This window comes from Triturus cristatus, chromosome 9, assembly GCF_964204655.1.
Source record: "Triturus cristatus chromosome 9, aTriCri1.1, whole genome shotgun sequence".
In the NCBI taxonomy this organism is placed as follows: Eukaryota; Metazoa; Chordata; class Amphibia; order Caudata; family Salamandridae; genus Triturus; species Triturus cristatus.
In genome coordinates, this window is record NC_140592.1 from 779,631,575 (window position 1) to 779,655,741 (window position 24,167).

At 44.4% G+C, this 24,167-nt stretch overlaps 1 protein-coding gene across 1 annotated transcript in view; it reads left to right on the forward strand.

Moving 5' to 3' along the window:
* LRRC9 (leucine rich repeat containing 9) overlaps nt 1-24,167 on the forward strand; it is a 597,819-nt gene that overhangs the window by 221,944 nt on the left and 351,708 nt on the right. The window contains exons 12-15 of the mRNA XM_085626156.1: nt 5,407-5,524; nt 5,629-5,761; nt 20,387-20,533; nt 23,160-23,281. Coding sequence (XP_085482282.1) covers nt 5,407-5,524; nt 5,629-5,761; nt 20,387-20,533; nt 23,160-23,281 — 520 coding nt within the window. The remainder of the gene's footprint in view (nt 1-5,406; nt 5,525-5,628; nt 5,762-20,386; nt 20,534-23,159; nt 23,282-24,167) is intronic.

Here is a 24,167-nt window from a genome sequence, read left to right on the forward strand (position 1 = left end):
TGTCTCACCCATGGAAAACAGTCAGTTTTGGTCCCCTCATACAGTACCCGCCTACAGTGAAGTTTCTTTTGTGAGCCTACCATGCCAGCCAATTAATGTTGTGGCCTCGTTCCAGATTTTTAACACCACCTGTGTCACTGAGGTTAGTGTACATATCCTATTCCCTCCATAGAGGAAATGAGTAATTTCCTTCATAGCCAGTCTATCCAATTATATTGATGGGTTTTGTCTTGGGGAATGCATCCAGTCATTAAAGACAAGGATCTGGGAAGCTCAGTAGAATATATATACATTAGAAAGTCCAATGGCTCCTGGTTAATCAAGGGTATTTTGGCTAGCAATATCTGTGGGGTCCCAATGTCCCATAGCAGAAAGCATATTTCCATCTGTCTTCATTGGAAGAAGGCATCCGGGACAATCTAGAGAGAACTTTCCAAAACAACCTGGAGCTCGCTCAGTGTAATAATTTTAAAGATAGCAGAGCATCCCAGGAGTGAGATCAGCAATTTTTGCAATTTTTACATGTCTAATAAAAAAAGTAGATGTTACCACTTCCAGGTTGTGGGTGAGGAAGGTATCTTCGTCTCTGGCTACTTGGAGAGTCGCCCCACTGCTCTCAGAGCAGAAACAAATAATAGAATGATAATAACCTCGTTATTATCATTTTATTTTTCATTGCTACAGGGCTGGGTTAGGGTGGTGCGGGGCTGGTGGCAGAGGGGGAGGAGTGGTGTGCACACACTAAGTGCACATGACCCAGGCCTGGACACTGCGGTGAAACCACCCCACTCAGGAGCACTCCCAGAGAGGGGGTGGACCCCACTAAGGAGCACCCTGAGAGAGGTGATAAGGTATTCAATAGCAGTGGTGGGCTCCCTGTCCAAAGGTCAGCCAATCGCGGGCCCAGTTGGCAGCCCCTGGCTCGGGATCTTTCCAACATTTGAAGCCTCCTACATGCCACCCAGAGGGGCCCAGCGTGCCACGTGCCTACTCTCATCACCAAGGCCCCTGCAATCTCATCTGGAGCACCCAGCATCCTCCGCTCACCATCTTAGTCCCCACGGATTGCATGCCACAACCTTAACACTCACTCTGCGTTGGCCCTCAACGGGAATGGTCACTAGCTGCCACGTGTGGGACCAGGCTGCCCCTCCATGGCAACAGTATATTGAGTTTTGCTGCACCACCCTTCTCCTCTGCAGTATCATCAGGTGCAGCAACACGTTGGGTTCTAGTCACCTCTATTCTTGCCACCATTCCATTCCACTACATGGATAAATGCTGGATTGTCAATCGCGCTGGAGTAACCTCCCGCCTCGTGCATTTTATTAGTAATCGATCACAAGACTTAAATTACCAGAGACCATGGTGTTGAGTTAAATAAAGTTGACAACAGAACATGCTTAAAAGTGTGTTCTGCCTTCTGAGAGGACTGAGAAAGATTCAGAATCAAAAGTAGAACAGCTTCAACTATGAGAATAGTTGTAAAGTTTCCAAGGGCAATCCGACTTTAAAGAGATAAGATTCTGAATTAGGGCAAACCTAAGCAGATTAAGAGTGCACCATGTTGGGAAGTATCATTGGGTGCATGTCTATACAGCTGAGAAAGCAGTCATTCTAATCCTGTCACCAGTTTTATAGATGTTTGGATCCGAAAAGACATCAAGTTGTTCACATGGCTCTTGAGAACAATGCAAAGTCATAATGTAGAACGGAAAATATTTCAGTTCCTTAACCATCTGAAAAATATCTTTTCTCATGTCTTGGCTTCAAAAGTCCTAGGAGAAAAGTGCTTGTTTCTGGCATTAGTATAATTTTGAAAGGCGGACCAAGTCATCCGATGCCTCTCAGCAAGCCTACCAGAGAAGACGAGAGCGAGAACACAGGGAAGAATTGCCAATCTCAACGTGGCATTGTTCCCCAATTGGGCAATCCTGATTAAGGGGGATGTCAGTGAATCTGACATGAACATAGGCTTCATAATAGATGTTCACTGAAGCAAGTAGTGTGGTGCTGCTGAAGTTTGACTAAACAAATTTAAGTTTCTTGCAGTTCATAGACTGAGACACATAAAGACTGAAACACATATCTAGGAATGGTGGGTATAGCCATACAATAGGACACAATATTAAACTTGGAAAACTTGTGCAAACTGAATGTAAAACATCCTCAAAACTTCCTATATTTCTAGGTAGCGTAGTAGGAAAGAATGGCCTAAGGAAAATACTTTCATGAGGAGGAAACAATGTGAAGTTGCAGTTTCTAACCATAAATTGGCAAATGAGATTTCTATCTAGTGTATGGTTAAGTATATACATGGAAATCTACAATTCTAGCAGATTTACACATGTAACCCATTAGTTTTTCTGGAATCCCAACAAAAGAGTGTTTTTCTGATAATGGCGCCAATTGTGATTCCCAATTTCTTTTCTGGTACTTTTGAGCTGTAGCCCAACACTCCTTATCAAGGTGTATTCCATGGACACTACTAATACCTCTTAACAGGCCCTCGTGTTTACCTGGAAAGCATTAAAACCCTCTTAGCAGGTCTGCTATCAATTGATAATACCATCAATTTTCCATCTTGACTGCTATACTTTTATTGCACAGTGCCAACAGGGATACCATACCTTTATTGAAATGGTTGCATATAACAAGGCATGATCCTTGATAGCCCTCGGTTGTTAATGGTTTAGGTCAAATCCAGTAACGCTAAACCCAGTGAGCAAATCTCACTCAGCTGAGATCAACAGTGGATCTACTTGTAATGGGTCTAAATCTGACAAAGGATGATTCAGCATTTTATCCTTTGCAGATTGAATATGAAGTCAGAATTTTGCTTGTGATATAGCTCTATGTAAATGTTTCCTATGTTACACTTATTAAAAATGTACAACTACATAAACATATTATTATTGTTTCTTATGTTGATCAGATTTGATTTGATGAGATAAATGCTCGTTATCCATTCAGCCTTCATCAGCAACACAGCAAAATAACTTAGGCAGGCTAGTCTGCAATGTTCCATCTCTTAACTAGTGATTTTTCTCTCTACAAATGCAGCAGCATCTGAAACAATCAGTTGCCCCTCCAAAGGTGGTACGTTGCTCAAAGTTCTAATAGGGTGTGGATAGAGAAAAATTAGCAAACCTTTTCGATGTCATTTTATTCAGGGCCACTAGAATTATGCTGCAGGAAGGGACCAAATTATGCTGCCGGATTGACTACATTTTGCAGCAGGTTGACTAAATTATGCTGCAAGACAAGGTAGATTATGTGGCATAGTGTGGTATATTATGTAATTATAATATTTCGTTATTTTGTCTTTTCTACAAATGTTACGACTGTCTGGGAAAGGTTTCACCCTCATTACTATCAGTTTAACACTTAAATACAGCAATTGGCAACTGAAAGGTGCTCAGTTAACCTTTGCAAAAGGACTTCCACTGCGTGGCAGCGTTTTTAGTAAAAAGAATTGTTAAAATGTACAAATTATGCGGCATGTGATTGATTATATGGCAAGTGTGAAAAGCCCATAATTATGTGGAAAATTCCATACTCAAATGTTTGAGGTAAATCTACCAAGTTTATGGGATCCACAAATGATCCCAGGAAAACTCATGGAAATCTGCAAGAGTCATTGGTGTCATTTGTAGTCAAATGCATAGGATGTACACATGTAGATTTTCCATCCGGTGGTACGTTTTGTACATGCAACACACATAGAATCTTTTCCGTTGTTTGTCTTTATAAAAATGATTTTCCCTTTGTAGAGACCACCTGCGTTACTCCGATATTAAAGGTGGGGTGTGTCCCACCTTTGAAAGAAGTGTACTACTCCCCTTAAAAAGACTACATTTGCCTGCTCTTCTAAGGTGGGAAATTATTCCAGGAGGTATCTTAATACCCACAGTTTTCCAAGGGGGCCACCCAGAAACAATGGGCCACAAAACCACCCCAATACCAAATTTTTTAATAGGTTTTCAGAGGGGAAGTGTCAACCCAAAAAAAAACACTTCTAGCAGTAACAACTATTCTTGGCTGATGGCAGGTTTCTTAAGGCCAGATGTACGACACATTTTTGCATGGGCAAACGGGTTTGCAAACCCGTTTGCACATGCAAAAACATCATGGGTCATGTATAAATTTATTTGCAACTTGCTAAATAGGTTTTGCGACTTGCTATTTGGAAAGGGTGTTCCCTTCCAAATAGCGAGTCTCAACGCCATGTACTAATGTTTTGAAATTGCGGTCGCAAAACACTTGCGACCTACTACTTCAAGTAGGTGGTAATGCATTCGCAAATGCATGCAAAAATATTTTTTAAGGGCAGGCAGTGGTCCCAGGGACCACTGCCTGCCCTTAAAAAATGAAACGAAAACGTTTCATTTTCATTTTTTTTTTTTTTAATGCATCTCGTTTTCCTTTAATGAAAACGGGCTGCATTAAAAAAAAAAAGAAAAAGGTTTATTTCAAAGCAGTCCCAGACATGGTGGTCTACTGATCCTAGCAGGCCACCATCGCTGTGAGGGCATGTCATTCCCAATAGGCTTGCAAATTGCGAGAGGCTCATTAATATCAATGAGCCTCGCAATTTGCAACCCCATTGGGAATCGCTAACAGTGTTAAACACACTGTTGAAGAATTTTATTTTGCGACTCGCAATTTGCGACTTGCAATTAGTCGCAAATTGCGAGGCGCAAAATAAAATGGTCGTACATCCGGCCCTAAGAGCTGCCTCCTAGAATCATTAGATTTTTTAATTCTTGCTTTGCTTCAGCTATCCTTTCGGTTGATGTACGTGTACTGAAGGCATGATCATTCAAGAATCCATGGGCTACATATGCAACCGATTTTTTGTGGTGAGGAAATCATATTGACTTATCTTTTTAGATCATCAAATTCTAAAGTTAGGTCACCAATCAAAGAGGTTTGTGCCCTTCATAAATAGAAAAATGAGGGATTTAAGCAGGGGGGTAACTATATAGCAAACTGCCATTATGTTTTTTGAAGACTTATGCACCTACAAAGCCCAGTGATCTAATGGGGAACCAAGTGTGTTTTCTATAGATGAACTCTGATTTGCACCTTGCTTAGTAATAGGAAAAGAGGCAATATACCATTAGGAGTATTAGAATAGCATCGTCTTGGGCACAGGTTGGGCCCTCACAAGTAACATGGCTCGTATAGGATGCAAAACCCACAGCCTCTAGCACCAGTCACATTTTGGAAGTCTGCTGCAGCAGTGAGCAGTTAGCAAAATGCAAAATGGAAAAACTCTTTGGAAAATGTAATGTCTGTTGTCTGTTCTTCCCCTGGGTGACAAATGGTATAAAAGTGTGTAAATTAAGCTGTTTTTAAAACATCGGATCCATTTTAAATCAGATATCTCATCTTTTATACAAGAAACTATAGGAAAATGCTGGAATATCTGTTCTGCATATTTGACTCCAAATCACCAACTGGGAAAAAGGAGCTCTTAACAATAATTGAATATGGATTCCAAAAGACTGACAGTGGCATGGTAAGATACATTTGTTGTGGGAGTGAGTATTAATCGGGCATACATATGCGTTTTATGTACTTTTTAAAGCATGATATAATCATAAGTTGTTGTATTATTTGCAGTTCAGTGAGGAAGAAGAGGCTGTTTTGCTTTCCAACAGTTTAAGTCTCTGTGAAGACGCCAAAATAGAATTTTTGCAACAGCAAGCTAAAAAAGAAGGGAAAAACATAAATGATTGTGAGCCACCTAGAGACGGTAATATAATAATATATAAACCTAAAATATTGTAATAATTATACTTGTTACATTAAATTCCTTTTTTAGTAGGTAACATGTGATCTCTGGTATACGTTTTGCAATTTTATATCCATGTCATTTCATTTTCATACCATTTCTTTCAATATCTGCAACATGATAAAGTGTCGAGGTTGTTGATAGCAGCACTAGAGAAAGAAATCAGCCAGACGAATGTCAAAAAAAGAAATTATAACCAGGGCTGCAGCAATGATTAACAGGAAGTCAGAATGAAGACCAGGTTGTCCGAAACAGAAAGATTGGAATGTATGCCCTGGTACAGTGAAGTTAACGGGGAGTCGGATGTAAGGATGTTCTTAGCAGACAGTAGGACAACTACTGCCCTCCTGCACATGGGAACTAGAACACAGATTCAGATGTACAGCACGGCGACAAAAAAATAATTATAGTGAGCCAGGGATTGGTTGCTTGGAGTTTCTTTCTGAGAAGCTACCTCTAGGTCAGTTGCTGGAACCACATCCCCAAAAGTGGATTATCGACAGCAGCCAAAGTTGGGACACCAGTTGGATCCTCCGAGGAAGGTGGGAAAGGCGGAGGCTTTCTAGCTGGCGCAGATATTCTTCAAATGGGTCTTATTGTCTGAAAGGCTTTAATGAGCTTAAGAAATACCACTTAAATCAGTAAAGAGCAAGTAACTAACCTTTAATGTTTTGTATGGTCGAATAGTAAATGGGGTGTTAAAGATTACAGGCCAAAAAAGTGATAGCAAAAAAATCAATTCATGCAAAGGTTTCAAGAGAATATTTTTGTACAGTGAGAATGTTAGGTGAATTTATTTAAGCTTTTAAAGAATTAATTTAGGGGAAACAGTGTTGTTTCTCCAGTACACTGTCAGATGTGCTATGTAGTCTTTGTTTGATGAAATATTAGCATTCCTTAATGCATCGATAGTTCACCCCACGCTTGGGAAATGGAAAACCAATTCTCCTTATCCTCATACTGACAAATTTTGGTCGCTCTCAGGGATTGATTCAGATTCTCAGGACCGTGAATGCTAGTGCAGATGTGAACTTAGCTTAGTGCAAGTTAAATCTGTTTCTATGAAACTAAAACCTTCTAGCTGAGGAAAACCCACCCCAGCCACTAAATGTGTCGCCAGTTGCCACACAGGAATCCTCAGCTCCCAAGGAAGTGCGTAGGCCATCAACATTCTCTAGGTCTTCTGTACATTTGACCTATCTGAGAATGAAAATACCAATTACTTCGGTATGGAGAGGAATTACCGACTTGCACGAGGAGGGGGAAGAACTCTCTCTTTGTTTAACATGATCTTGAACAGGCCTTGGTTTCCAACATTTACAGCCATAGGGCATTTTACTTTACATGAAGGGATTTTAATACTGTACATTTTACCCTGTAAATGGCAATTCTCTTCAGAGTTATTCACTTAAAAAAATTGTAACAATGCATGTTTAATCAAATGATATCAAGGTCATTATTTTCCCCAAACATTTTTTGAAGTTGTAAATGCACCCACAGTATATTTTGTGTGGAATGATGTGAGAAAATAGGCAAAAGAGAATTATTTTGTTCAGACAATATGTGCTGTGCAAAATCTTATGTGAGTAAGGGACAGAGGTTTCTTGCAAAAAAGGCATTTTCACACGAAATAAAATGACTTTCTACTGAGCTTTCTTTTACCGGTTCAGTTAAAGAAGGAATACATTTTTCATCATAGTTTCATCATTTTTGGTCAATAGTTACTCATTTTGCAATTCAAATACCTCGGCATATATAAACTAGACATATAGAACTATTCCTTGAAATAAACTTGTACCACTTATTAGACAGATTTAAAAGAGACTTGAGGTACTGATGTGCACTACCAGTGTCACTACTGGGTAGACCAGCCTTGTTTAAGATGACCCTGCTCAGGGTTTTATATGGCCTACAGAACACACCCCATTCCGTATACCAGTAGCTTTCTTAAAATTGGAAGCTGAGCTACAGCTGTTGCTATGGGAAGGAGGCCGTCCACGCATAGCTCTACACAAGTTAACCAGGAGAGTATATGATGGAGGCGTAGTCTTAGGTACTATTGGGCCTGCTAGTTAGAGATAATAAATGACTGGGTGTTCGCACCGGTCAGGGTAGCTTAAATGTTTAATGGGAGCCTGGGGCTACCCAGCTATACTTTACAGTACTAGTCCCAGACGGGACCTACCAGTCCATAAGTGCACTGTTGAGTCGGTCTGGAGGGAGGCAACGGAGTACCTGGCATGGAAAGAAACTCTTATGGAACTAACTCCTCTATGGGACAGCAATACACTGTGAGAAGTGGGAAAACCGGAGTGGTTTACAAAATGGGACATGATTGGTATTTCCAAATTAGGAGATGTATGGACAGAAGGGAGATGTGATCCCAGTTGAGACCTCCAGCAACGAGTACTGACTAGCATAAACCAAAATATATTGATATCAGCTGCTTAGACATGCCTTGTCCTCACGCATTAAAAAGGGACATTGTTGTTAAAATCAGCACCCCTGGAGGACAGATTGTTAGCTGACCCCCGGATCAAAGGTGCAGTGTCAATAGTTTATAAAAAGATAAAGAACAGTTCTCCAGATGCCCTCCAGAAATTGAAGATGGACTAGACAAGAGATGTGGGAGAATTTGAGGAAGACGAATGGGATGAGGCATTGTGGGGTCCATGAGAAATCGCCCTAAGATCGGGTTTTCGACTTGTACAACTCCGTAATCTTCATAGGTCTTATTACTCTAGAATACTCCTGCATAAACTGGGAAGCTGTATCTCACAGATGTATGTGGGGAAGTGTAACCAGGAGGGCTTCCAAATCCATATCCGTTGGTCCTGTCCAAAATGCTTGCATCCTGGTCTGATAAGTAGCGAAACAAAATATTGCTAGATGACTGGGGACTAGGGAGATGCCGGACATCACTGACTGGGAAAAAGGACATGAAGTGGTGCATGCTGGCAGAGAAGAAGGTATATGATTGCAGGGGAAGCCCTAAGAAATGGGAGAAAATATGGGATGTATAGATGTCCAATTAAGGGTTATAGAGAGGCACATAAAGGACACAAGGCCGTCAACCAAATCTCATGCCCGCGACTGGTCAATAGATGAGACTGATAGGAAAGAAAGGTGTATGGGTTCTATGGGAGCCTATGGATGACTTGCATCTATATCGTTGGTTGAGAATGCAGCAATGTTGGTGCCTAAATGTTAGTTTTTCACTGTCTGTTTACAAAATCGCAAAATGACTACATTTTCATAGAGTAGACCAAACCCGTCTTGGCCACAGGTATCTCGCAAGTTGGTTTTTGCCTTTGGGATTATCAGATACTCAAGGAACACTTTCCATCCACACACACACTCCTGAAAACTACAGGCTTAGGCGAATCTAGTGAGATTGCTAATACTAGCTTTAACTTTTTTTCTCATAAAATTCCCTACCAACCTCAAACTACAATTATGTGCTGGAAAAGACCAAAATAAACTGCCAACAGTAAATTAATACCATCATTCGTTCCCATTATTCTCTGGATAAGAAAACCCTTTCTCTCTCATGATCCCACTATGTGGATGAGCATATCATATGGGAGAGTATTAAATCTATACCGCTACTATGTCAAGTATTTTTTTTTTTAATTTGCCATGTGGGTGACTGCAGCAGTTGGCCTCAGAGTTGCCCTATCAATCAGCGGCAATTTTGGATTCTTAGGATCCTAGGAGCCAGCGAGGCCGGACTTCCACAGATTGCTAAAGGTTTTTTATTTATGTCCATAATGATCAATTCTCATTGTTCTAAGACCCGTAGAGGCATGCAAATTGCACTCAGAACAGAGCCAAGGGGCAGGGAAATTGTCTGTTCATGCAGAAGGGCTCATATAAGGGAGATAAAAAAGAAAAAGAAAGCTTTAAGCGAGGTTCTCCAGTATTGGATCTTTTATAGATTCATATGCCTGAATCATTCCCTGTTGTCGAAGTGAAAGTCCCACTATATAATTTTAAAGCAGTACAGGATATACACATACGTACATTGTTGGACCCCAGACATTAACCCCTTCCGTGCTCAGGACGGCTCCCGGCCGTCATGAGTCACGGTAGTCGTGTGCTCATGACGGCCGGGAGCCGTCCGACCGTTGCCGCTCCACCCACGCACGGCGCATTCCCCGCCTGTGCGGGCGAATCAATTAGTGGGCGGAGTTCGGACGGCTCCCGGCCGTCATGAGCACACGCCCACCGTGATTTATGACGGCCGGGAGCCGTCCTAAGCACCTGAGCGCCACGCCCAGCCCCGCCCCCCTCGCACCGCGGCGGAATTTGCCCCGCATGGAAGTGGTTAAGAAGTCAACATTTAGGCTCAAGCGGGACATGTTTCTCTGTGATTGTCCCCACCACTGCCTCCCAGTACGGTACTATTTTTGTGCAGTCCCATAAGGTGTGATAGAATGTACCTATGTCACCACAAAGGCGCAGGCAAAATGGGTCAGAAATCCTTCCCATCTTGTGTAGAGTAACCCGTGTGTAGTAGGACCTATGCAATATTTTAAACTGCACCAGTCGTAGTCTAGAAGAGATTGCCACCTCTTTAGGCGAGGCCATCGCCTCTCGCCAGTCGGGGTCATCCATGTCTCCCACCACTGATTGCCAGTTCTCCCTAAGCCGGTCAAGTGGATCTGTCCGGTTGTTAATGATTTTTTTGTATGTCAGCGAAGTCGCTCGTTTGTGTAAATAGTCGGTTAGCAATCGGTCCTCTAAAGGGGATGATTCTGGGAGCGTCTCAGCTGTAGGAAGGACTGCTTCTATCGCATGTTTAATTTGCATATACCTGAACAGTTCACTCTGGGCCATTACGTAATGCTCTTGTAAGTAGGTGAAACTGACAACTTCTCCGTTTTTCCAGAGGTCCCCAAGTCGGGAGATGCCAATCAGGTCCCATTTTAGAAACCCTTTGCTATTACCCAGTTTTCCTAGTTTACTTGTGTCCCACAAGGGTGTATGTCGTGTAAGTCGGCCTGACCAGCCCAGGTGTTTATTCACCGTATGCCATATGCTGACAGTGTGCGTCGCTGGGCCTAGAAGTGTACGGGCTTTCCGATTATTATAAAGCGTTCTGCTCACACCATCTTTTCCTAGGGTCATTCTGTCAAGGTGGTAAGCAGGGTCCGTGTCCGGCACATGAAGCCACTGATTGATGACTGTGAGTTGTGTAGCCCAGTAATATGCTTTGATATCAGACAGGGCTATCCCGCCGTCGTACCAACTCCGTACCAATTTATTCGCTGCTACCCTTGCTGGTTTAGTTGCCTAAATTTTAACCACTGTACTGTTGGCATCTGATATTCTTTCTGTAGACAGTCAAAGGGGACAACCCCATTTGCATCCCACACCTCCGCCAGTGTGTTTATGCATATCCTGTCCCTGTCCCAGCCTAGGAATCCCTTCAAGTCAGCCACCATTCTCAATTGAGTGCCCTCCCTTAGGAGTGACCCACTTAATTTCCCTCAGTCAGCTGTTCCAGACGGCCCCCATAGAGCGCATGTATATAGCTATGATCTCCCATTCCTCACCTGTCCATTCAAACCATCGGGTCATCCTCGTCTGCATAGACCCAGTCATTGCACTGCCTCGTAATTCTTCCTGATGTTAGGCAGAGCAATGCCCCCATCATATTTAGATTGTTGTAGTGTGCACATTGCTATGTCCCCCCACCCCCCAGGAGCGGCACCCTCACTTGGGTGTCTGCTCATGAGAAGAATGTTTTTGGCAGTCAATAGGGACAGTCCTGCAACACATATAGCAATCAAGGCAATGCTATCATTTTGAACATAGCCGCTTTACCTAGCAACGACAGAAGCATTGTACTCCAATGCTTAATGTCCACCCGTAACAGGAATGACATTGGGCCCATCTATTTCCAGCCCGCCATAGGGAACAGTAATGACTTCTCTCAATTAATTGCAAACCCAAAAATTCTCCAAATATCTGGAAAATCTTGCGGATGCAAACCAGTGACTTATCTGTATGGGTCAGATAATGCAGAATATCCACCACATATAATAATACTCCTTCTTCCCATCCAGAAACCCTGGTCCAGCCCCATATCCGGGCGTCTACCCTCATGAGGGTTTCCCGGGGCTCTATCTTCAAAGTGAAGAGCATTCGTGAGAAGGGGGTCAATCCTGCCTCATGCCACGCCCTATAGAAAATTCCCTCAATAGGCAGACATTTACTTTTATTCGGGGTGCAGGGTTTCTGATAAAGTAGTCTGATCTAATTAATGTGCTGGGGTTCAAAGCCCATCCTCTCCAGGTGTAGGAACAGAAAAGGCCACTCAACCGAATTGAACGCCCAGGGATCTTCCCCAGAGTTGAGCTGCGCTAAGTTAATATGGAGTCTTCTCAGATTCAGTCTAGTCGAATGACAAGGTATAAAACCTGTCTGGTCCAGATTTACCAGATCTGCCACCACTTCACGGAGTCTGCCCGCCAACAATTTATCCAGGAATTTCACCTCAACGTTGACTTACAAGGTTGGTCTATACGAATTGCGCCTCAGTGCTGGTTTTCCTGCCTTAGGTATAAGGACAATGGTAGCCAAGCGCAGACCATCAGGCAAATGACCCTTTGTGCAGGGCATCCTTATACATAAGTAGCATTGGCTTGGTCACTTTGCCTGCCATTTTGCGTAAATACTTAAGAGGCAACCCACTATGGCCCAGGGCCTTCACCACCTGCATCTGCACCAGTGCCTCCGTTATTTCTGCATCAGTGAGGCTCTATTCTAGTCTTTCCTTCTCCTCCTAGGTCAGAGCTTTAATTGGGCAATCTTTCACAAACCTTATCTCCGACTCCAAACTCCTATCCCTGGGGGCATATAATGCCTCCATAAATGTTGCAAATGTCTCCACAGTCTGCTTACTGCCCCTCACCACCTGCCCGATTCTTTTTGCAGTTGGTTAACATGCACGGATTCCTTTTTTCTGCTGCCTATCCAAGCCAACAATTTACCTGCCTTACCTCTGGCGTTATACATGCGCTTCTGTTTGGCCAGGAAGGAAGTTTTCACTTCATGTCTAGCTACCGTTTTGTATTCCATGCATTTGCACTCTAGCGTCCCAGAAAGTGATGTCCTCAGATGTGGGGCCAGTTGTCACTCTAAATCTTTTATTTCGAGTTCCAACTTCTCAAGGGGCTGCCTTCTTTCCATTTTCCCTCTAATTTCCCCAGCAATCATCACCCCCCTAAGTTTGGCCTTGTATGCCTCCCAAATCACACTGGCGCTATCAACCGTGCTCGTGTTTGCAAGCCTCCAGGTGGCCATCCTCCGTGGGTGAGGTTCTCTCTCTCTAGTGATTTTTATAGTGACCTGTAGGGGAGCACAATTTGATATCCCTCTTGCTAAATATGTAGCCTCCAGGAACTTCCCTACACTATCTCTGGTTGGCAGGATATAATCCAATCTGGAGGAAATGTTATGTGAGACTGAATAAAATAAAAAGCCTCATTTCTGTCCATATAGATACCTCCATATATCCAGGAGTCCAAAAGGCCTGCAGGAAGCCATCCAGCCCGACCCTTGTAGTCTCCACTTCCAATCTGGTACTCATTCTGACTGAGCATATATAATGTACCAGATTAAAATCTCCTCCAATCATTGTAAAGGCCCTCGGGAAACTCGCTAAAAGCTACCCCACTTTTTGTAGTGTGAGTGATTGGAGACCCGGCAGTACATAAATGTTAAGGAGAATCAGCATTTTACCCTTCCATTCCCCCATTATCCCAGAGTAGCATCCCGCCGTATACGACCTGGTGCGGAGGAGATGAAAGATCAGAGTTTTATTTATTAAAATGACCACCCCTCTCAAACTTGAGGTATGCTGTGCAGAGGAAGGTACCTTATATCTGCCCCGCCCTAGGCTATTGTGTTGCGCGTCCATCAAGTGAGTCTCATGGAGGAGTATTATGCCAGCCTTCTATGTAGTGAATAGTGAAAGCTCGCGTCACCAAACCTCTCTTCAGTTTATTACCTAGCCTGTTTATATTCCACAAGACTAAGATTAAGTTATGTGACTGAGCCATAGCATGATCTCCTGTCCCATGCTTAAATGCATAAGGGGGTGCCACTGCTGCCGTGTATCTTGGTGTTGTGCCCATGCGCCAATCCCTGTGTGAACCATAACAACCCCTCCCTGCTCCCCCTGCCTTACCTTACTGTGCTGTAATCTAAAACTCAACGATCCTCCCAATTCATGGTATGTGTGATCCCTCAAACCGTGAAATATGTTAACCCTCCAAATGTATACACTTCTCATGCGTGAGGCGGTACCTCCACGCACTGAGTGAGATACAATGAAACAACCGTTCATAGTCTGTCATCCCTCCCAGTCCGGAGCAGCCGGGTCTCGCCAGTCTCGCCAGTCTCTTCACGCGCCCCTTGGGCCTTGTCGTGCAGCATGTACTTACAATTCATGTGCACAGTTGAGCACCGGTCAGATAATATGGTTCGACTACATCTAGGTAATCATCTGCAGGTGCTCACTGTCAGCCTCCATGCCAGAACCTGCAGAATCTATCCCCCCCAGCCCCTGCAAGGGGACTCCAGTTGTTGTTGATCAGGATGCCTTTACACTTCTTGACGGCGTTCACCTCCGGCAACTGTTCCGCCTTCATCTGCTCCTTTGTAGGGGAGGGTCTGCTGCCTGCATCTCTTAATTTCCTGATCTTCCATTGCTGCCATTCTGGATCGCCCCTTGATGAGACTTCGGGTTAGCATCCAAGTCCTTGGCCTCCAGCCATTGCTACGCCTCATTCACAGAGAGCAAAAAGTGCACCGTCTCTTAATACACCACTGTGAGAAAGCGGCTCTGTATATACTGTTCCCAAATAGGTACAGGGTGTACAGAGTCCACAGTCCCCAGAGGTTTGGCAGAGGCTAAAGTTAGATATAACCTTACTCTCTAAAGTGGTAGCTTGGTCGAGCAGTAAGGCAGTATTAGAGGACAGTGTAAAGCATTTGTTGCACACACTCAGCCAGCAAATGGTCTCAAACACTCAATAACTGAACTCTAGGCCAATGGTTTATATATAAAAAATATATGCTTGTTTTATTTTAGAACCAACAAAAGGTATTAAAATATACTTTCTCAGAATGAGATGCTTTGTATAAATACTTTTGCAATATGCTTTTTGTAGAAAGTTACAAGTGGTTGCAATAGGCAACACAATTCTAAACACAATAATGCATTGAGTTCAATGGAAGTTTCAAGTTATTTGCCACAGATTACTTTTAGGATTACTAAAACCACCACCACTTCGAGAGGTAAGTTGGGTAGTTGGAGGATAGGTAGGTACCCCGGGATTGGGCACAGGGGGCCGCGGGGCGCCGGGTGCAGGGGTGCCTTTTGGTGTTGGGAAATCTTACCCTCTGTTGATCGCGGTTGGGGGGGCACCTGGTTCTGAGGCTGCAGGCTTCTTCAGGAGTGTCGAGGGAGGTCCTTGGGTGCCGGACTCGGGGTCACAGTAGCCGTGGGGTCGTCCTCTTGGTCTTTGTTCACTCCGGCACAGGCCAGGCTTTGCGGGTGCAGAGTGTGCTGGTTTTGCGGGTCCGGGCTGCTGCCAGGGATTAGAAATAGTTTTTGAGTAGAGCCTCTAGTCATGGGAGTCCCAGGGGGCTTAGAGTCAAAAGGTAGCCAGGTCCTCCGGGGTTTGTGAGGTTGCTGGCCACAAGAGATGCCGGGTTGGAGCAGGAGCAGGTTTGAGGGTCGACAGGCTGGTAGGTCTGGGGCCAAAGCAGTTGGTGTCTTCCTCTTCTTAGCAGCTGCAGGGCAGGTCTTCTTTGTTCTAGCTCTTCTTCGGATTTTGGAATCTGGAATCTGGGGAAGGAAGGTTCAGGGTGCCCCTAAATACTAGATTTAGGGGCGTTACAGGTAGGTGAAGGGCAGGAACCAATGGGTCCCTGTCCTGGGGTGAGTACACCCCCTATCCTGCCTCTCTCCTGTGGGAGGGGGGCAGTAGCCTAGTCCTGATTGGGCAGGGCTTTCCATCTTCAAGATGGCGAGAGCCCGGAGATGTGCTTCACCTCGCCTCCCGCACCTAAGGGGTGGGGTTGGCAGGCTGGCACATCCCCTGTCCTTATTTGGGGTTTCCGGCCAAGCTTCCCGCCAGAGTGGGGGGTTGCAGTGGCCTGGGGAAGCTCACAGAGGTGGCATGCCTTTGAAGCTTCCCCCTGCCCATCCTGGGGGAGGAGATTTAGCATCTCGCCCAGGATGTGCATTGTTGCAGACCCAGGAGAGCAGGGGCTCTCCTACCCAGGGGTTCAGCAACATGTCTGCTGTGTGGCAGCCTAGGCAGCCTCAGAACAGACGTGGATTGTAGGTTAGGTTTCAGGGGGCATCTCTAAGATGCCCTCTGGGGTGCTTGGTAGATTAAATCCCACACTGGCATCAGTGTGGGTTTAATGTGCTGAGAAGTTTGATACCAAACTTCTCAGTCTTCAGTGTTGCCATTATGGTGCTGTGGAGTTCGTGTTTGACGAGCTCCCAGCACCATATACTCTTAAATGGCAGCACTGCACTTAGTGCCCAGGAATGGACCTGGGTACTGTAGGGGCACAGGGCTCCTGCTCCTGTGCCCACACCATTGGAATAGGGCACCCAGCTAGAGGGGTAGCTGATGTATGCCATGGCAGTGTAGGTGGTGGGCATGGCACACAGGGATGTGTGCCATGTCGACTCTTTGCTTTGTCTTGTATCCAGACACTCATCCTGCAAGGGCAGTGTGTGTGTGTAAGGGTACAGGGCCTCTAAGGGTGGCACAATGAGTGCTGCAGCCCTTAGAGGCCTTCCCTGGTCACAAGGCCCTGGGTACCTAGGGTACCATTTACCAGGGGCTGACATGTGGCCAGGGTTTGCCAACTTGGGTTTTGTGTTTTAGGGAAGGAACATAGGCCCTGGGCACCTGATTGGCAGGAGTCCAGGGCACACTCAGTCAAAGTACATTCAGCAATTCAGCAGAAAGTGGGGGCATACCATGCAAGAAAGATAGCACTTTCTCACACCACCCGCAGTTGTGCCGAGAAGATGAGGGCATATTTGAGGTCCAGCTGGTACAGTATCTTCTTGATGGGCGTGAATGCCTCCCTCTGCCTTTGGATTAGGTACGTGTAATCTGGGTAGACATTGACTTACTGTTCCTCCAGCATCCACGGGCTGTAACACCGAAAGAGTTGCAGGATATTGTCCCTATCCCTAAAGTTCATTAGGCGCGCAATTATTGGACGGGGTCTTGGGGCCGGGGCTGTTGCCGGCATGCTCTCTCCACCAAGTTAAAGCGCAAAGGCTTACTCTGCAACACTGTCTTCTCCAACCATTCCTCCCCAAAGAGTTCAATGTTCTGGTCCTTCACTTTCTCAGGGACCCCAACAAGCCTTACATTAGGCCTCCTAGATCTACCCTCCTCTTCTTCGAAATGATTCGTGAGAGTAGCCATGTCTTTCCCTGGTGTCTCACAGCGCTTTGTGAGTTCTTGAACCGCCGGGTGAGTCGTATCCAGTTTCAGTTCTGTGGCACGGACCCTCTCTGTTAATTTCTTATGGTCTGCCCAGAGTATGCCAACTTCATTTACTATTGATGCAATTTGCGCCTCCAAAGCCCGCATAGTGTCCCTGATTGCAGCAAGGATGATTGCGTTATGCACCGCAAGTGAGCCCTCCTCCGTGTCTGTAGACAAGCCCTCTCCTCCTTCATCCTCCACAGGCATGTCTGATGATTTGACCTTTGCAACCTTTGGCTTCCCCCTATTTTGCCAGGCGGTGGTATGGCACACAGGTAAGGGGGCTCTCGGTCTGTCCGCAGGGTCCGTTGAGTAACAGCACCTCGTGGTGAATATGTCTCTATTGTCCAGCTATGGATGTCACAGTGCGCTGCTCAGCTCCCTCCCCATTAATTCGTACCTCTAGCAGTGTGTTCCCTATTTCCCAGTCAGGCACGTAAGGAGATTACTGTACATCTGTGCCACCAATCGGTTATCCATGGAATGTGTGGGGGGAGGGCAGGTGTCTGTGCACTGCTCTATGCTGTACTCCAATCTCCAGCAGTGCTTGCTGCCATCCCCACGTAAATCAGGGCCTGTAGCTGCCCAGTATCACTGCCCAGCTGCACAGTATCCACATTCAGGACGGTGGGAGGGAAAAAAGACTGTAGAGCGCAACCTCCACCCGCCAGTTCTTTGGGCTCACTCCTAATGGTAGGGTACCCCCACCTCCAGTTTTTTTTTCTCCACAGTTTTAATAGCGCAAACTTGACCCAAATCCAATCAGGTATCAGAGTTCACATTCATTTTTTGTTGGGCACGGGGAGATTAAGTGATTTGCCCAGAATCACAGGATGTTCAGCGACATTACCGAGACTCGAACCCAGTTTCCCAGGTCCGAGGTCAAGCGCCCTAGCCGTCTATGCCACAAGGGGTTCCTCCACCCGAATATGTCCTCAGGTACTGGGCCCCAGAGAAAACTGAGCCAGCAGTCGCAGAACACCACTATTGTCAATATCTCAGGTCAAGGGAGGAGAAACCATCAAACACGACCTCCACCTGGCCAGGTCTTCAGGCCTGCTCCCATTAGTAGTGCGCCTCCATCTCTGGTTCTCCTCCGCTCTATGCCACTGAGTGTTCCACTACTCAAATATGTCCACAGGTGCTGGGCCTCAAAGATATCGAGGCTCACAGCCGCAGAATGCCGCTAGTCTCAATCAGGACGGGGAGGTAAAGAGGACTGCTGGCCATGAATCCTGCCTCTCGGACCCAGGCCAGTTCTGCGCCCGCGGCTCACCTCCGGGTGCCGCGCCTCCTCAGTTCACTTGCGCTGGGATCCGCCAGCTGCACAGATCCTCGGGTGCTTGGCCACTGTCCCCCTCGATCGCGGCTCTCCAAGCAAGCTGATCCGCAGTTGAGGCGATGTCTCCTCCATCACGACTGTCCAGGTGCCATTTTGGGTGTATCTCACCTGCCGTAGTCAGGTCTGTTATCAGGGATTATGAAGAGTTCGGCGGGTGGCGACCAGCCGTCAGCATGGCTTCGGCCGCCACCCCCCCATCCATTCCCTCCGACGCCTGCCCAACCAGCACTGCTGGTATCGCCTAGTGGGCAACAGAATAATCGTCTCCAGGGCCTCCCGGACGGCAGGAACTCAGCCAAGCACGTCCGCCTCCATTGCCTACCAGGCCACACCTCATCCCAGGAGAGTTGGCATTAGACAGCTAGCAAAAACATTCACTTGCCTGCAGTGTCTTTCGGTGTGGAGGCCAGTTTTTCAGACCTCCTCACCACTGGTGGGTTCCTATAATGGACCTTTTTGCCACTCTTCAAAACGCAAAATACCAAAACATATCCATCAGTTACCCACACCCATAACTCATGGGCAGTGCACCACGGACAAACTGGTCAGGAATATTTGCCTCTGCCTTTCCATCTCTTCCCATCATACTGTATGTGGTCACGAAGATGAGGCAACATCCCATGACTCTAATCCTAGTTTTGCCAACCTGGTAAGTTAGCCCTGGTATTTAATGGTTCTCAAGATGTCAGTAAGTCCTCTTGAGAAGCTTCCTGTCATGCTGGACTTTCACATTCAGCATCAAGGTAACTCACCTGGTTCCCAAACAGTTTAATCTTGCAATTTGGTACCTAAGATGCTAGAGTTTGGCTACCTTACCCTACTGTAGAAACCCACTACATGTGCTTGTTATGCAGGGAAGTGGAGAAGGTTCAAGCACTGCTGCATTTTTAAACAGGTGTACCCATTTACTGTCTCTGTGCAGGAGTTTGATTTCTATCTTCTACATCTTTTCAAGGCAGGCCTAACTTTAACTTGCATTCAACTACACCTATCTGCAATTGTAGCATATCTCCATAACATCACTAATCTGTTTTCATGGTCCTGGTCATTAATGCTTTTATGGAAGGTTTAAAAAGGGAATTTCCACCAAAGATACCTCCTGCCCCTGAATGGAACCTGAACGTAGTACTTATGTGATTTATGGGCCCACCTTTTGAGCTTCTCCCTCTATTTTCCTTACAGTTTTTGTCTATGAAAAGCACACTTTCTAATTGAAGTTATTTTTTCCTGTTGGTTTGTTGTAATTACGTTTTGTGGTTTTTGCTATGCAGTGTTTCTTAAGAGACCTAGAATGGACAACGTAACTTTGTTGACCCCCTTTACCTTTTTGTCCTTTCACGGAATAGAAGGAAATTTGGCATGCGGAACCTTAACCACTTGCATTTGGGCTGTCCAAAATGTCATACAGATTTGTCCAGCAATGCCAAGGTTATCCAAGAAATGTGTTTTCAACTAAAAGAGAAGCTGGATCATTACTACAGAGTAACTCTTGCTGAGATAGATAGATAGATAGATAGATAGATAGATAGATAGATAGATAGATAGATAGATAGATAGATAGATTGATATGACCACATTATTTGTAAATGTTATAACAAGATTTCAATTAAGTATGTTTTTTTGCTAAAACAAGTATATTGATGCATTTCAATACAATACTTTCTATAATTTTCTAAAACCTATAATTTTTGCTTTTTAATTTAGGGTGGCTTGTTGTTGCAAAAACATTTCTTGGTCGTTGTGTTAAGGCTTCTGATAAAAGGCCCATCACTCAATCAAACTATCGTCCTGCTAATTCGGTCTTCCGACCCCGAAGAAGTGCACAAAGTTCTACATCGCTCAACAAAAATGGTATTAAAGTAATCTTTTTTCATTAAACAAATTTCTGTAGCCTTTCTTCAAAAGAATACTTCTTTTTTCTTCTCTGTTAGTTTTATGTCAGCATCTAGCCTCTGCATATTTTAATGCCCTATTTCTTTAACAGTTAATGGAATTATGATTCCGTTTTTAATGTATGCAGCTTTAAGCTATATTATCATTGCAGTGGTAGTGTTGCAGATTGCTACTACAAGCGGAAGCTGTAGTGTGATGTTCGAAATGGTACTCTCTTTCAAATATTTTCTCTAGTCTTCCTTTTACCCTCTAACCTCCGACAAAAAAGTCATCAGAAATTGAAAATATTACATAAAACATGCCATTGATAGATTCTTTCAATCAAGGTGAATGCATCATTGAGTTTTCCCAAAGGGACGACCTAACTCCTGAAATTAAAAAGGGTCAGGAAACAGTTTTTCGATCTCGATTGCATGAACGAGGACTTAACACACCACAACTTCAAAATGGTGACTTTGGCCCACAGTTTGGTAGGAAGAGTGGATTGTGCCATTAGGCACACAAGGTTGTAAATACTTCACAGACAAACTATTGATATAATATGTCTTTTCACCATAGTGGTGAAATCGAGACCTAATATTATTTAATAGCGTTACGTAGAAAGGAAAGATACCTCTTTTTTAGTTGTATGTTGGCACAATATTAATATTATATTAGTCCTTTATTTATGGGACCTGTTTTTATCACTTTTTATGCTTTGTGGCTTGTACCTGAAATATACGCAAACTTCAATATTCATTGTAAACTATGGGTAAGCTTAATCTGGATAGAACAATGTAGCAATTATCTAAATGCATTCTTAATAAAATCTGAGTTGTGTCTAGTTTAACTGTGACCACGGTGGGATAAGCATGTGCTGGATGCTTTACATAGTCCCTACACATTAGTAAATGCATACCATTGCAAGTAGTGCACCAGACATATTTTTTGCAAATTGAATAATGTAGTGTCAGTGCATGTGTTGCTGTAAAACATAATAAAAGGCATTACTGTGCGGAATAGGGATGTATTTGTGTTGGCGATGTCAGGTACAGTGCTACAGAGGGAAGTATTTTGAAGCCTGTTTCTTATGATTGATGTTGTGGATGTAAATGTAAGGCTGATCAAGATTTCAAGGTATGTTATGGTAAAGGGAGGAAAGCAATATCAGCATAACCTTCCATGGAGCAGATGTTACCACTGCACCTTTCATTGCCTGAGGATGCACTGAAGTGTCAATTGGCCTAGGGCAGCAATAATCTGCAGAGCCACAGACTGAAGGAAGAGCCAGATCAGGCATTTGTACAGTTACCTAGGTCACAAATGAAAACACACTTCTCATTCTTAAAGCTAGGGGCCTATTCTCAAATGCATGTTGATATACATAAAGTAATACTCTTGTAGTACTCTTTTATGCCTTTGGTATTTGTGCCTAAAACATCTAAAATGGGAATTCTCATATTCAATCGGTACACATAGAAAGGATTGTGCCCTCTTTGCACTTTTAGTAATCGGGAGTTGGATGTGTGGGTCCGATTCACAATGGCATGTAGGAGTACGTAAAAAAAGCATTTCTATGGTACTACTTCCACACTCCCAAATCCTATTGTGAATCATCCCCATTGATTGGTGTTTAGCCTTAATCACCGGCATTCGAAACAGTAATCTACATGTTATGCAGACAGCCCTTCAGGAGGTGCTGTAACCCACTGAGAAGGATGAAACTTTTCAGGGTCAGATGTGATCTAACAGACCTTTTCATTCGTGGAAGAAGGACAACCAGTCACCAGGTTGAGAATGTAGTTCAATATCCTGTATGTTTTTGTTCATCTCTACCTATATTTAGAAGCTCTTATAATGCCGAAGTTGTACTATTCAGCAAAGTAAATACACTATCATATGTGATAGTTTGACTGAAATTCGTTATATGAAAACAACATTTGAAGGTTCAATTACAGTGGCAGCTCCATGACAAAAAGACTTTAAATTGGTAGAGGTAGCATTTGAGTTATGAATACGGACATGTGCAACCAAAATATTGCAGTTATGTGGTAAACCATCTTGTCATAAAGGTTGTTGCTTGATCCTGTCATAGTTTTGGTGCTACCTCGAATGGCTTCTTGTGTAAGGTTGCTGCAATGAAAAAAACAAAACCAATTGCTTTCTGTATATGATGAAATTCTGTGATTAAAGAATTCAGCATCTTATGATTTAGTGTACTTTTGAGATATAAAGTACCCTCTCATGCATTGCAGTGCGAGTGGTTCATTGGCGATAGAATTATACACCTAATAGTCATCAGAGGTGGAATGATATGCTGATTTTGGTGAGAGAGATATTTTTCAGTGGTTGGAGCCAAAGGTTAACTATGTGTAGTGTTTAAATAAATCTTAACAATAAATCTTGCACTCTGCTGTGCTGGTCAGGCCATACCTAGAAATTAAATGTTTAACCAGTATTAATGTACTTGGAGAATTATGCAGCAGAAGGAGACTACGATAATCGAAAAGATGACAGCATACTCCATTTAATAACTAGCAACCATTTCAATAGTTACGATTTTAACCTTCTAAGACTATATGATTGTATTGTCTTTCCCTTTCAGACACATGTTCTTCCTTGGAACTTGGGAAATGCGACTGCTCTCTGCGGCAGTGTGAGTGGTTTGTGTTTGACCATGAACTTGTCTTGCCCGAATACATCATTGAATTGGAGTACAGTACGCTGGTACGTTTCTTCTGTTTCAAGTGACAAATTATTTCACACTACAGAAAATAAAATAAACCGTTTCAATCTCCTACTACTCTTAAAACATTGACTGTTGATGCTCAGTATGCTGTTGTGGATGCCTCTAACATAAAAGTTCGGATGGATACTTCTGCCTGTGGATTCCTCACCTTATGAATACCCCCTGCGCCAGCATTCTGCGGAAATTCTTTCCTAGCTCTCCCACGTCGACGAGGACGTCACAATAGCACGGCTCCGCTCGCGACACCGTATGACGACATCGGAGCCATAAGAGGACCTTGTTGGCGTGCTGACGTCAGTACCCTTTTTTCCGTGCCGTCGATGCTTAACGGTTTTTCTAGGGGCTCTCCATTTTCTTTGAAGAAAACTTTGTATCTCTTGTTGTTTTCTTATGGCTACTTCCAGGAAGACCAACTTTAAACCCTGCAGAGAGTGTGGCGGGCATATGTCAATCACGGACCCGCATGAAGATTGCCTCTGGTGTTTATCTTCGGATCATGACGTCGAAGAATGTTGAAGCTGCAGGAAGATGAATCCCAAGGCTATTAAGGAACGTGAAGCTAAGTTGTTTATGGCCAAAGCCAAAAAGGAGAAGAGGGGTCGAAAGAGGGCGAAGTCTTCGTCTTCCCTTACAACGAAGTCGAAAAAACATAAGAAGTCCAAGAGGAGACATGGCTCTCGCACCGTTCTTCAAAGACCAGGGCCTCGAGGTCAAGGTCGCTGACTCCGGCTGAGCAGCCTCGAAGAAAGGACTTAGTTTCTCCATCTCCTCAGGTGACGCCGGTTCCATCTCTGGATCCGGTATCGCCGGCTTCGGAAAGTCTCTTCGCTGCATGAAGACTCTCCGGCTCCAGAGATGTCTCTG